Below are 13,313 nucleotides of genomic sequence, written 5' to 3'. Positions count from 1 at the left end.
TTACTTAATAAGTAAAAAATATGCATGATTTTTGCCTATTTTTGTTTTATATTTTTGAAAAATGAAGACCCTGTGACGCCTTCAGAATCAACGCAGGAATATCGAACATCAGGTATGAACAAAATGACTGCATAAGAAGTAAGCAGAATTATGCATCGAGAGCTTTAAGATTTACTTTGACCGTTGCTGCAGAATTGTGGCAAATTTGGCAAAAATTATTTACCGTTTTCAAAAGTGGAATTGGTCTGCATCTCTGTGTTTTAGAACTCTTCTAGATAGAATATCGGAACAACAATTTGGACTCTATGCCTCAAAGAAGTGAATAGTCTTATTATGTGCAAAACATTTGAGATTCTCACATGGGAATGTGTATATAAATTTTCTTTTATTATTAAATTGTAGAAACTGTATGATTTTGAGAAATAATAATATTAGATTAATTCATTCTAGCAAGTGAGCGAGCAGAATGGGGCAGTCAGATCAGGAAATCAAGGTTTAACAGTGGATTAAATCAGTAGAAGTTATTGAAAATTTGGAAAATGGGAGAGGGGATTATGTAACCTATATATTAATTTAAGCATTCTTGTCCATTCTGTTGCAAGATATTCCAGAGTACACATTGACCAATGAATTTTGCCGTAAACATTTTCTAATTGGAGTCCTGCTGCGGGAGGTTGGTTTTGCCTTGCAAGAAGACCAGGATATTAGGCACTTAGCTTTGGCTGTGCTTAAAAACTTAATGGCAAAGCATTCATTTGATGATCGATACGCAGAGCCGGTAAAGAAACTGTTTGTTTATTCTTTTTCATTTGCTTTTTCATACAGTAGCTAAACATACATGAAACTTCCTTAGCCACTAGTGTAGGTTAATTAGTTTCTTCAGTATTATGTTGTACCTTTTATTTTTTAGGCAAAACAGGCACAAATAGCAAACCTGTACATGCCACTCTATGGAATGCTTTTGGACAATATGCCAAGGATTTACATGAAGGATATGTTCCTTTTCAATATCAATACCTCCAATCAGGTAATTCATGTGATTTTCCAGAACACTGAAACAATCAAACTGAGGTCTGACCCAGTCAATCTGGTGGGAAGAGGTCCAAGTTTATGCTGGTCACAAATTAGCTAACGAAATGCAGTTCTGAAAATACTGATTTGTTTGCACCCGCAATGTTTAATTTGGAAGGTCTCGATTTAGAATCATAGAATCATAGAATAGTTTAGGTTGGAAGGGACCTTTAAAGGTCATCTAGTCCAACCCCCCTGCTGTGAGCAGGGACATCTTCAACTAGATCAGGTTGCTCAGAGCTCTGTCCAACCTTTTGCAGAGCACTTGCAGGACCCTGGGAGTCTGTACTGGCAGTGTACAAACTGTGGGTCTGGAACAGACCCAGGACACTGGCTGTCCTGGGGCTGGAAACTCAAAGTTAGAGGTTCGCAGCCCCAGCCAGTCTGACCGGTATGTCTGCCCCGGTGCGACAGGCTGGGGGCCGAGGACCCTGTACTCAGGCAGGTCCCTTGGCAGGTGGCTGGGAGACATTGTTGTAAAGAAAAACTCCCATTGCCCACAGGTTCTTTGCAGGGTTACGTGACGAACCTACAAGCAGTTTCACTGGTACAACAGAGGGACCATGGACTATACCAGGAGGCAGAGGGACTGAAGGAGGGAAGGGGTACAGAAACATCCTAAAACAGCTTTACCACCACAGAAAATGTCTGTATAAACTGCGCATGTGGAGGAGCACGTTTGTTTATTTCTTAAAAGATTAGATGTGTTTTAATCATAGCCCTGCTTTAAGAACTAAAAACAGATTTCTGCAGGGCTGTTGTGTCTTTCAGTCTTCCAGCAAATGAGCCTGTTTCATCTGATCATTGCTAACAGCAGTTAATGCTCCTTTCCCAATGCTGTGCTAGTGTTTAAGAAGCAAACACAGTTAGACTTGATCTATCCTTTACAACTTCAATTATGAGAGGGTTTCATATTGCAGGTAACTATTCAGCTTATTATGGCAAGCCTTGATCTTTTAAGGCTGTCATGTCTAAACAACTGAAAGTAGGTTTTCAAGCTCAGTATCTAAGAAAAGCCTATCAGGTGTGCTGTCGTTATGAAAGTTATGAGTGATATCATTTACTGGAGTTTGTTCTGTTTCTTTCAAAATACAGGGATCTAGGGATGACTTGAGCACAGCTGGAGGATTTCAGAGCCAGACAGCAATGAAACATGCAAACTCTGTGGACACGTCCTTTTCCAAAGATGTTCTGAACTCTATAGCAGGTATAAATGACAGATTGAACACGCATACAGGTAGATTTCTGTGTATCTCAATCCATCGTGCTTTCTGCTTAGTATTCATGGAAGATATCATTAACCCATTTTATACGATATTCAGGGAAACATGGTATGCAATGTTTCTCTTCCCTTTGGGTGTTTTTGGATAGATTTTTATTTCTCTTGTGAAGCCGCTCCTCTTCCACTGCTTCACTTACTCTCCTGCTTTGGAACGATGCCAGTATTCAGGCTCTCACAAATCCGTGTGCCTGAGTTCATTTTTGTAGTCTCTGCCTGACAAGAATAGTTCCAAGGTTTTTCCTGAAAACTCCTGAAGTCTCTTGGAGGCAAGTATTTTTAGTTTTTCCAGGCTTAATGGAAGGGTAGAAACACAACTTATTTTGTTCACTTCTTCCAAACCCCATTTCACAATTCAGGGAAGTGCATGAGCGTCTTTCCACTGATTTTTGTGGCTTTAGGTCAGGCCTTATGGAATTTAACAGGCCATTTTAATGCCATGAATAACGGCAAACTGAATCATTTTACCTCAACTTGTTGCATGTTTTCAGTACTAAACATACCCATCAATAGCTTTGCTATTGGAAGTTCAAAGCACTGCTGTCAATCCAGCATGTGACACATTTTAAGTTTTCCATTTTTCTTGTTAGTTTTTGTATCCATAAATGTTTTAGTTTAGCATGTTTGCTATGACTTTCATTTACAGCCTTTTCATCAATAGCTATCTCTGCAGCAAACCATGCTGACTCCAGAGCTTCCTTAGCAAGTCTTGAATCTAACCCAAGTACCAATGAAAAAAACAGTGAGAGAACTGACACGTGTGAAAAGGTACATGTGCAAATGTTGAAAACGGTTGCTAGAGGTGGAAACGTGTCACTATACTTAACAAGGCCCTTTGCTGTCAATTCAACAGATCATGAGACCTTTGTCTTTGATTGGATCAACTCTTCGTTTTGACAAGTTGGATCAAGCTGAAACTAGAAGCCTTCTTATGTGTTTCCTTCACATTATGAAAACCATTTCAGAAGGTAAGAAAATGTGCACTCGCTACCTAATTTACATTGTTGTAAAATATTGTGAATGCTGAATCCAAACAAACATTATATTAGAATAATTATCAGTGTATTTTAAAGGCTTTGGGTCAAGTTTAATTCCCTGTAACAGATACATAATATATTTTAATATCTCCCTTCAGACGCACTGATTTCCTACTGGTTGCGAGCACCATTCTCAGAAATAACAGACTTTTTCAGCATTTTGGAGTAAGTTCACTTTGTGATTGGTTGATTTTATGTTAAATGATGATGTTCTAAAGTGGCTGCTGCAAATAATTTCTCTTTGGGTTTATCCACCTAGTGGAATAGGCTGAGATAGCTCTTGTATCTTAGATTATTTTGCCGTAATCTTCCGAAGCCATAAGGAGACATTACTAATAAAATCCATATCCTCCAATATGTTGGTCATTTCCATGAACAGGGGGCATAATGCTTTGGGTGTTCCTCCTAACAGAGATTTTCCTAGTATTTTCCCCATTTGGTGTTGAGTTTCTATTCTTCGCTTGAGAAAAGAAAAGTATTTAGCTTCCCAAAACTTCCAAACCATAAGAAAAGCCATGTAATGTAGGATTACATCTCCAAGGTGGTTTGCTCAATCCTATCTATGCATATCTGCAGAATCCATGCAGGTAGCTGTTTTCAGAATTTCCTCACAGTCTCATAAGTGAAATGTGAGTTATTTAACTTCAACTGATGAAAAAGCAATGCCTTTGCAGCCAGCTCTTTGCCTTTGACTTTGCCTCCTCACCAAGCAGGAATCTTCAACCATGGAGAAAGGGAACAAGGGTATGGAAAGTGGTGCCACATCTTGTGCATCCCTAGGCTTGGAACTGCTGCATTCTATTCTGTTTGCTTACTAGGAGGTGCACATGCCATGGGTCTCTTCGAGGCACTAAGATTCAGCATTTTTTTGTAATTAGGAAGCAATTAATAGGCATAAAATGTGTTGTTTTATCTTCCAGGGTTTGTCTGCAAAATTTCAGATATCTAGGAAAACGCAATATTGTAAGGTAATTCTCTAGTTATAGACTGTATGTTACAGTATTTAAATATCACCGCATTACATTAAGCTTAAATGACGTTAGCAGGGTATCTACCAGTTTTCTCCTGAAAGCATCAGTCTGACATACTGAGGCCGATGTATGCTTCATTTTTCCTTTTATGCAAACAATGTTATTGTGATGTTTTGGACATTAGAGTACATACCTGGTGTAAAAGATGAATTGCATGTGATGATATGGTAACCACTGTTGCATTTATATCCAAAATACTGGGCCATTCTCAACCATATTTCTGTGCATATGCCAGACAAAGGAACTTGAACGCTGTATTTTCCATCCATATAATGGAAAGAATAGTTTTAATGGGCATAGATAAACGTTCCACAGCAATAAAAAAAATCTTCTATCTCTACCCACTCTCTGAAAAAGCATGGCATCATGTTCCAGCTGTGAAATGTGAAATGCACACTTTGTCTCAGTTGATGTTTCATTTTTAATTTAATGTTACCACTGTGAACTTGTCTATATGTCATACTGAGGGAAAATGAAAGGTCACCAGATGAACCAGTTCATGCTCCATGGCAGGTTTTGTCAGGCTTGTATTTATTCTTCAGAGGCATGGCAAAATCAGTGTCACGTTCCATAATAGATTAACAGTTATTTTCTCTTAACAGGAAAATTGCTGCTGCTTTTAAGTTTGTTCAGGCCACTCAGAATAATGGAACCCTGAAAGGTTCAAACTCCTCTGGCCAGGCATCGGGTCTGCTCTCACAATGGTAATGACATGTTGTATTATTAACTCCTATAAAACCACAATCTTTGTTGTCATCCTCCAGCCCTCGTACACTGTCACAGTGTTGACTGAAAAGAGCTTGACACAACATGTAATACATTTCAGAGCCCCCAAAGCCATAAACCGTAAAAGAATTGAGTTCCTTTAACTTCAACTTGACTTATAAGCTGTTGTTCAAAATGTTACGTTCAGAAGAATCCTTAGTTACTGTCAATATTGTTAAGTATTGCAGAAACAGTAGCTGCTGTTTTCAGGTCAGATCCCTCTCTGAAAGATAATCTACAGTTTTCCCCAACCTGAAGGAATTTATAGGTCTGCAACTTTATGCTTTCATGGAATCTTACTGCTTCAGGGGTAAATATCTATGGATGCACTTACAGTATTGAGGGGATTTGTTTCTCCCCTATAACCTGGGGTTGCGGCGGGGGAAGTATCTAGCAACACAAAGTCAAACTTAAGAGTAGATTTGCTTGACACCCATCTTTTTACTTCCGTGCTGCTAAGTGCAGTATAGTCCTATACTGTTATGTCCATGTTGCCAGTTAGAGAATCTTTCTTTCCTAATCTTTTTTCCCTCCATGTTCCTATTCTAAACATTGCAAGATTTAATCATTTTCATGGACTGCATGGTAATAAGCTGCAGGTGCAGCTTTAATAATCTTTTTGATCCTTTTAGGGGAAAGTGGGATCCTTTTCACGTTAATAATGTAAAACTCTAGAGAGAAAGCAAACTTTTGACTCTGTGCAGCTTGTTGTTGTATCTAAGAGCATGGTGAGAAAGTCCCCCTTCCTCATGAGCTTGAATCATTGCCTCTTCTCATTTACGTATAGCTAGAATATGCTCATCGTTGTGTGTATCTTGGAATGGAACAAAGAGGAAAAAAGATGCTTTCTCTGCCATAATTCTTTCTTTGTTCCTCTGCTGTGCCGTTTTCAAGAAGCAGCACTGATTTCATTACCCCAGCTGGAACTGGCAAGCAGTCTTTAGGAGACTGTTGTTTTGTTGCACGGTGGCAGGTGAACCAACATGGTGGCAGTCCAGAAAATAAAGTCACATTTCTGCTGTCTCCGGGGCCTTCACACTTTACCCCCTCACAGATCAGTACTTGTTGTCCAAATGGCTGTTTGGCCTGTTGTAATACAGAGCATTTTTTGATGATGAGTTGAGGGTTGAAGTATTGCTGGTGCTCAGCTCTAACTTGCACTTACATTTATGTATTTCAGTTTGCTGAAATGTTCATATGAAACCAGACTTCCCATCCCCCACGCCAAAAAAACAAACAAACAAAAAAAACCACCAAAACCAAAAAAACCCCACCAAACACCACAAAAAAACGCCCTTGAGATCAAATTTCCACATGTTCCAAATCCATTAGTTTGCTAGGATGTCCACCCAAATCCTTTCACTGTGACCATTAATGGAAGACTTTATCACATTGATTGGCAAAAGTCTGGCCATCAATTCCATACTTGTGTTGGGAACTTTTTCTTTTTTTAAAAATGAAATGTTAATTTTCTAAATTTTTTGTTTTTAAATAACCAACATAAACATAATAGAGGGTTTAGCTAGGTGCAAGAAGTAATTCTGTCCTAGGATATTTTTAAATTACGCACATTGAGGAAGCTACATTTTTAAAAGAAATTAAATAAAAGTGTATTTTAATAAGTGACCTGAATTTTGAGAGGTGTTGAATCTTGCTGAATTCTATAGTGGTTACAAATTCAAAATCCTTTCAAAAATTATGATAAGCATTGGTATTTTAGTTCTAAGTTTCTCATTATAAATTAATGGTGTGTTTGTCAGCATCAAAGAGGGTTAAAAGAACACACACATATGCATGCGCATATTTTTACTGTCATTGTCAGTTTGTCATCATTTTTTTTCCCCTCATAGAAGCTGTATTAGTTCTAGCATGAGCAGGATACATTTTTCTTGTATTCTGAGTTAACAGAACTCATCTCAGTTTCTTTTCACCTAGCGGCAGTTTTCTATCAGCCAGCTATTTAAGCTGATGCTTTTTTTTAGCGCTCAATGAGTGTTTTGTCTCCTGTGATCTCAAGAAATCACAGCACATCTGTTTGTTTTGTCCACCTCACTGACTTTCTTCTTCATCTTTGTTTCTCTGAAAAATTTTGCATCAGTTTGTTTAACTTAGCCTTTGAGAAGTACTGCAGAAAATTCTAACTGACATGGAAAAATTCTGTATAGGCATGATAGTTTCTTCTTTGTTTCTGTTGTTTAATGGTACCTTTCAATTTCAGGATGCATTCCACTTCTAGTCATGATGGCCACAAGCATCACAGATCTCAAACATTACCAATAATCCGTGGCAAAAATGCACTTTCTAACCCCAAACTCTTGCAGATGATAGACAGCAGCACTGCAAGTAAGTACAAAAAATTATTTACTTCCCTCTGGAATTCTATGGGTTTTGGATCAGACTCGATACAATTAAATCTGTTTTCATGAGTGCCAGTGAAAGACAGCCTGTAGAGAAGAGCTAAACATAAATAGAGCTGTTGACTCTGCCTTTTTTTCAGGAGATTAAGAAATCTGAGCTTAAATTTGGTCAAAGGTCATTTAGAAACAAAATTAATTACAATAACCTGACATATTTAAATAGCCTTAATGACAAGTTATTCCTCCCTTCCCAGCATCTCTTGCATCTATGGTTATGTACCTTGCTGTACAAGCAGATGTATACTGGCTAAAATATTACATTTATTAGATCTAGCAATAGAAGTGACCTTTTCATGACAGAATGTTCTTTAAATGATGAGGTCAAAGTCATCTATGCCCCTTTCCAATTAGGTTTCTCTCCTCCTTTGAGGACAAACAGAAACAATGAAAGAATATACTCACATCACTGGTGCAGCTGGTAAAAGTTGACTCAAATTCCCTCCCCTTTCATCTGCTGTGAGCAGTCTTCTTCAAAATACCCCTTCGGTTAAATGTACAGTTAGGACCCCATTTCTACTGTGCTAAGACTTAATAACCAGATTGCAGAATTACATCATCTTTAACTACACTCAGAAGATTGTTTGTTATTTTGCTTTTTATATGTTGCAGGCAGCTCCAACGAAACGGACATTGTACAGTATGTAGACACAGAGGCAAACATTGCTACAGAAGTTTCCCTCACAATCCTTGACCTGTTGTGTCTTTATACTCTGAATCACCAGGTATGTTTTGCCGTTTCATTTTCTGCTTGAACTGGTGCCATGTGGGATAATGCCCAGTACTGTTTAATATCTCCAGTACCGTTTAGTATCTTCATCAATGACACAGACAGTGGGATCGAGTGCACCCTCAGCAAGTTTGCAGCTAACACCAAGCTGAGTGGTGCGGTCGACACACCTGAGAGACGGAATGCCATCCAGAGGGACCTGGACAAGCTGGAGAAGTGGGCCCATATGAACCTCATGAGGTTCAACAAGGCCAAGTGCAGGGTCCTGCACCTGGGTCAGGGCAACCCCCGGTATCAATACAGGCTGGGGGATGAAGGGATGGAGAGCAGCCTTGCCAAGAAGGACTTGGGGTACTGGTGGATGAAAAGCTGGACATGAGCCAGCAATGTGCACTCACAGCCCAGAAGGCCAACCGTATCCTGGGCTGCATCAAATGAAGCATGGCCAGCAGGTCGAGGGCGGTAATTCTGCCCCTCTACTCTGCTCTGGTGAGACCCCACCTGCAGTGCTGCATCCAGCTCTGGAGCCCTCAGCACAAGAAAGACATGGACCTGTTGGAGCGGGTCCAGAGGAGGGCCACAAAAATGACCAGGGGGATGGAACGCCTCTCCTATGAAGAAAGGCTGAGAGGGTTGGGGTTATTCGGCCTGGAAAAGAGAAGGATTTGGGGAGACCTTGTTGCAGCCTTTCAGTGCTTAAAGGGGGCTTATAAGAAAGATGGGGACAGACTTTTTAGCAGGGCCTGTTGTGACAGGACAAGGGGAATGGTTTTAAACTAAAAGAGGGTAGATTTAGACTAGATATAAGGAAGACATTTTTTACAATGAGGGTGGTGAAACACTGGAACAGGTTGGCCAGAGAGATGGTAGATGCCCCATCCCTGGGAACATCCAAGGTCAGGTTGGACGGGGCTCTGAGCAACCTGATCTAGTTGAAGACGTCCCTGCCCCTGGCAGTGGGGTTGGACTAGATGACCTTTAAAGGTCCCTTCCAAGCCAAATTATTCTATGATTCTATGTGGTGGAAGGAAGGCCGGGGGGAGCAGGCACACAGAAAACTTGAAATGCCTGAGACAGCAGGATAGAGAAATAAGATATGCCAGTCCTCAGTGAAGGTATTTTATAAAGGAATTGACGCGTAGTACCCAAACTGAATAGAAGGATGTGGAAGAAGAGCATCCTCCATATCTGGGGCTATGTACAGCCCTGCTCTGCATGGAAGTGTCATGCATCTCCTAATATGTCACCTTATCTGAATCATGCTTATCCCACTAAATGTCAGAGATTTTAGACAAAATATTTCTGAACTGTTTATCATCTATATCTTTTCAAGTCAGCAGGTGAATCCTCTGCCTCTTTAAAAATTGCTCTACGAATATTGGCCCAGACGACTTGCTGAAGGTCTCACAGCTACAATACAGCAGGCAGCTCCTTTTAGATTTGTCCTTTCTGCCATCCTAGCCCTTAAATCTGGTGTGTACCATTCACAAGTAGGAGTACAGGCATAGGAAAATTCTGTCCTTGAAAAACTGCAAGTAAAAAGAGTCTGCAGCAAGCTGGGAATGCCTCATCCACAGAGGTTTTACATTGAAAAAAGCATCTCCCTAAGAACACCCCAATGTAAAGTCCAGCAGATCCTTCTTCTGTTTATTCACTTTAATAACCAGAATGTCCTGTCTTGTCTGTGAACTTTTCAGAGGCAGCTCCAGCAATCTGATTGCCAGAATGCATTGATGAAGAAAGTCTTTGACACACACATGCTCTTTCTGCAAATCAACCAGTCAGCAGCAGCTCTCAAACACGTCTTTGCTGCCCTACGGCTGTTTGTAGGCAAGGTAACTATGGTTTTATTCTGTTAGTCTGACCTATTAATATGTTACAGTAAGTGCAGCTTGAGGACAGTTGGGTACTTTGAAAGATTTCCGAACTTCACTGTATTAACGCTTATTCCTGACAAAGATCTTCTGATTTATTGCTGATTAAAAGTGAGAAGTTCACAATATCTGAAAAATTAGTTCTGTTTTGGAAAACGAAAAATGATCTATGGTCTGCAACCCAGGTATCTGCCATGAAGAATCCTGTGGTGAATGATTACAGCTGTCCCCAGAGGAGCTAACAGAAGGGTATTCCATACACTTCACCAAAAGTTCATCCAAATTAATACAGTTTTACAAATACCTTGTTTTCAACATGGAAGAGTTTTTGGACAAAAACATGTTTATGTGTCAAACTGTTTATTTGCTTGCATTGCATGTATGTAAATGATCATGGGCAATTAGACACTTTGTGCCAACTGCAAAGGCTGTACAATTTTGAAGTTATAGACTTAGATGAGATCCTCTTAAAACGAACCAGAATGTAGCGGACACATAACAAATGCTATGGGGATGTGAGAATGAGCAAGGCTGGCCTGATCTCCCAGATGTTTCTGTGAAACGCAACAGTGTAGCTCAGTTTAAACCATGTGGCCTCCTTCTGGTTGTTATCTCAGGGGAAAGGAGGAGGAAATCATGCTTTTCCCAGTAACGTAGCTTGAGGACGTGGGGGAAATATAAAGTAAACCATCCACAGACAGCTTTAAATTACAGTCAGGAACGGAAGAACTCCATGCAATGGGGAGGACAAATAAATATCCAGGATCGCCCTTTTCATTCATTCTGTAGCTCTCGAGGTTGAATTCTCTCTTTGTAGTTCTGTGGGAACAGGGATCAGTCGTGGTTCCTGCAGCAGAACCTCTTGGGCGGTACTTGAGACCTGTAGCCAATATGTACATCTTCCACCTCTCCTCAGTCTGTCTTCTGTTATATTCACCCTGCTGATAAATAGTAGGTATGGTTTGGAGAGCCATCCTTCACTCTCTGTTTTCTCCTGCTTTTTAAACCCTTGACCACTGCAAGTTTGCTGACCTTCGCTACTCAAAGTATTTTCTTTCTCCTGAACAGCTTTTATAGTAGCGCAGAACCCCACACACGCTTTTCCTGGTTAGCTATTCTGCATTCCTTGCAGATAGGCTGCTCTGCTTTTATGCTCGCTCTGTGCCAGCTGCTGTCTGGACTTCCTGGAGGACGGTTTGATTGTTGCATTGTATACAGTGTTTGTATGGAAACCTGTGTGCAGTTTTTACTTAATCTTAATTTGCACATGCTATTATGTTTAGCCAGTGGCTAATTTTTTCACTAAACCCTGGTGTGAATGAATATGGGGGAGAAAGTTGTTTTTACTGAAAGCTTAACAGAAAAAAGTATTGACTCAGAATAACTGTACCAAGGCCTGAGAGTACTGCTAAACATATTCATATTTTTTTCAATAGTTCCCATCAGCATTCTTCCAAGGACAAGCAGATCTCTGCGGTTCACTCTGCTATGAAATCCTGAAGTGTTGTAACCATAGGTCACGTTCAACACAGACAGAGGCATCTGCTCTTCTTTATTTTTTCATGAGAAAGAACTTTGAATTTAACAAGCAGAAATCAATAGTTAGATCCCATCTACAGGTAAGTGAAGTGCGAGATCATCAGTATTTAGCTGATGTGCATTGGTTGTTATCATTGTTATTTTTATGCAGTGTAGCAAAGCGGTTATTTTGGAGTCCTCAGACAGGCAATTCTCTCTGGCAGCTTGATTTTCCTGCCAAGTTTGAAGACATTGGGCTGGATTCTCTGCTGTTCTTGGGCTTCTCGGCCCTGTTCCAAGGAGAGACAACAGCTGTGAATGTAGCTGCATAGCCAATAAATAGCCAGATAAATGGCTATTCTTGATTTATGTGCGTTGCTTACAGCAGTGAGAACATAGCTGATGAAGGAATTAAACAGAATCTGATAGTATAGTAACAGAAGTGTAAAGTCCAGTAACAATGCGCTTACACTGCAAAATGTGAGCAATTACAAACATTGGAAAGATTACTCACATCTTTGCATTTATATATGTTGTCTTCTTAAGACAGGTATAAAAGTGCATCTCTGCTAGCCTGGTATGTCAAGTCATACTAACATAGGGATTGAAAACTATTCAGAAACTTTGATTTTCTTTGCTAATTGCACCCTGTGTTTGCTCCCCCCCCATACAGCTCATCAAAGCAGTGAGCCAGCTGATAGCGGATGCAGGGATTGGTGGATCTCGTTTTCAACATTCACTTGCAATTATAAATAATTTTGCTAATGGAGACAAGCAGATGAAAGTAAGAAACATTTTTTGTCAATCACTACCTCTTGCAAAAGGTCAACAATTTCAGAGGAGCAAGTGTTTCAGTGAATAAAATCGCTGGCTTTTATTAGGCAGTGATTTATACATTCATAGTGTGCCTTTTTCAGGCAGCCTGAAATTCATGAAAATGTTTGTGACTCAGAAGCTTAATAATTGAAAATAATTTTTAAAACAAGAGAGTTTTTTATTTGAAAATTGTTTTATTTATTATTCACTGCTTATTTTCTTCATTTGCCCGATGTCAGAGAAGGTATCATGCATTGTCACTGATGAAACACAATTGCAGTTGACAAACAATTTTTAGTCTACAAACTGTCTCTTTAGTCTGTTCAGTAAATGTGTAGCAAAAACATGCACGACAGTTGCGGTTTGTAACAGCTTGCTAACCCCCTGAAAAAGGCTTTTAGATTAGTTACCATTGCTATTATATTCATTGTCTATACTAAAGGTGTTGGAAAAGGATTCCAATTTTTAATTTTTACAATTCCTGTCCAAGTATTTGACAACATGCATTTTGAATTTTATACTTTGAAGGTGTTTTTCCTTCTCTGAAGATGACTTCAGGGTATCTCCATTGAGGTTAATAATAAAGTTAGTGTAAGCAAATTGGTAGATAATTAGCATAAGTAATTTGATGTCTTATTTAATAAGATACAGTTACAATTGTATTTCTTGCCAAAGTCCAGCTTTGGTTTCCCAGCACTGCAGTCAGTCACACTGCTTCTGTAACACGCTCATCTCTGTATGACGTAGAGGAGGGAGCATTTAATTTCATTTAATTTTT

The 13,313-nt window shown here is 39.6% G+C and overlaps 1 protein-coding gene across 3 annotated transcripts in view; it reads left to right on the top strand.

The window, feature by feature from the left end:
* Positions 1–13,313, top strand: part of DOCK10 (dedicator of cytokinesis 10) — a 162,558-nt gene that overhangs the window by 129,139 nt on the left and 20,106 nt on the right. For all 3 annotated transcript variants that reach the window (XM_075158204.1, XM_075158202.1, XM_075158203.1), the window contains exons 31-44: positions 68–112; positions 603–778; positions 911–1,027; positions 2,167–2,278; positions 2,997–3,118; positions 3,204–3,318; positions 3,486–3,552; positions 4,308–4,355; positions 5,021–5,122; positions 7,402–7,526; positions 8,210–8,322; positions 10,025–10,162; positions 11,638–11,820; positions 12,393–12,503. In XM_075158204.1, coding sequence (XP_075014305.1) covers positions 68–112; positions 603–778; positions 911–1,027; positions 2,167–2,278; positions 2,997–3,118; positions 3,204–3,318; positions 3,486–3,552; positions 4,308–4,355; positions 5,021–5,122; positions 7,402–7,526; positions 8,210–8,322; positions 10,025–10,162; positions 11,638–11,820; positions 12,393–12,503 — 1,574 coding nt within the window. The remainder of the gene's footprint in view (positions 1–67; positions 113–602; positions 779–910; positions 1,028–2,166; positions 2,279–2,996; positions 3,119–3,203; positions 3,319–3,485; positions 3,553–4,307; positions 4,356–5,020; positions 5,123–7,401; positions 7,527–8,209; positions 8,323–10,024; positions 10,163–11,637; positions 11,821–12,392; positions 12,504–13,313) is intronic.

Source organism: Calonectris borealis, chromosome 9 (assembly GCF_964195595.1).
Source record: "Calonectris borealis chromosome 9, bCalBor7.hap1.2, whole genome shotgun sequence".
Classification (NCBI taxonomy): Eukaryota; Metazoa; Chordata; class Aves; order Procellariiformes; family Procellariidae; genus Calonectris; species Calonectris borealis.
This window is presented reverse-complemented; position numbering and strand designations above follow the sequence as displayed.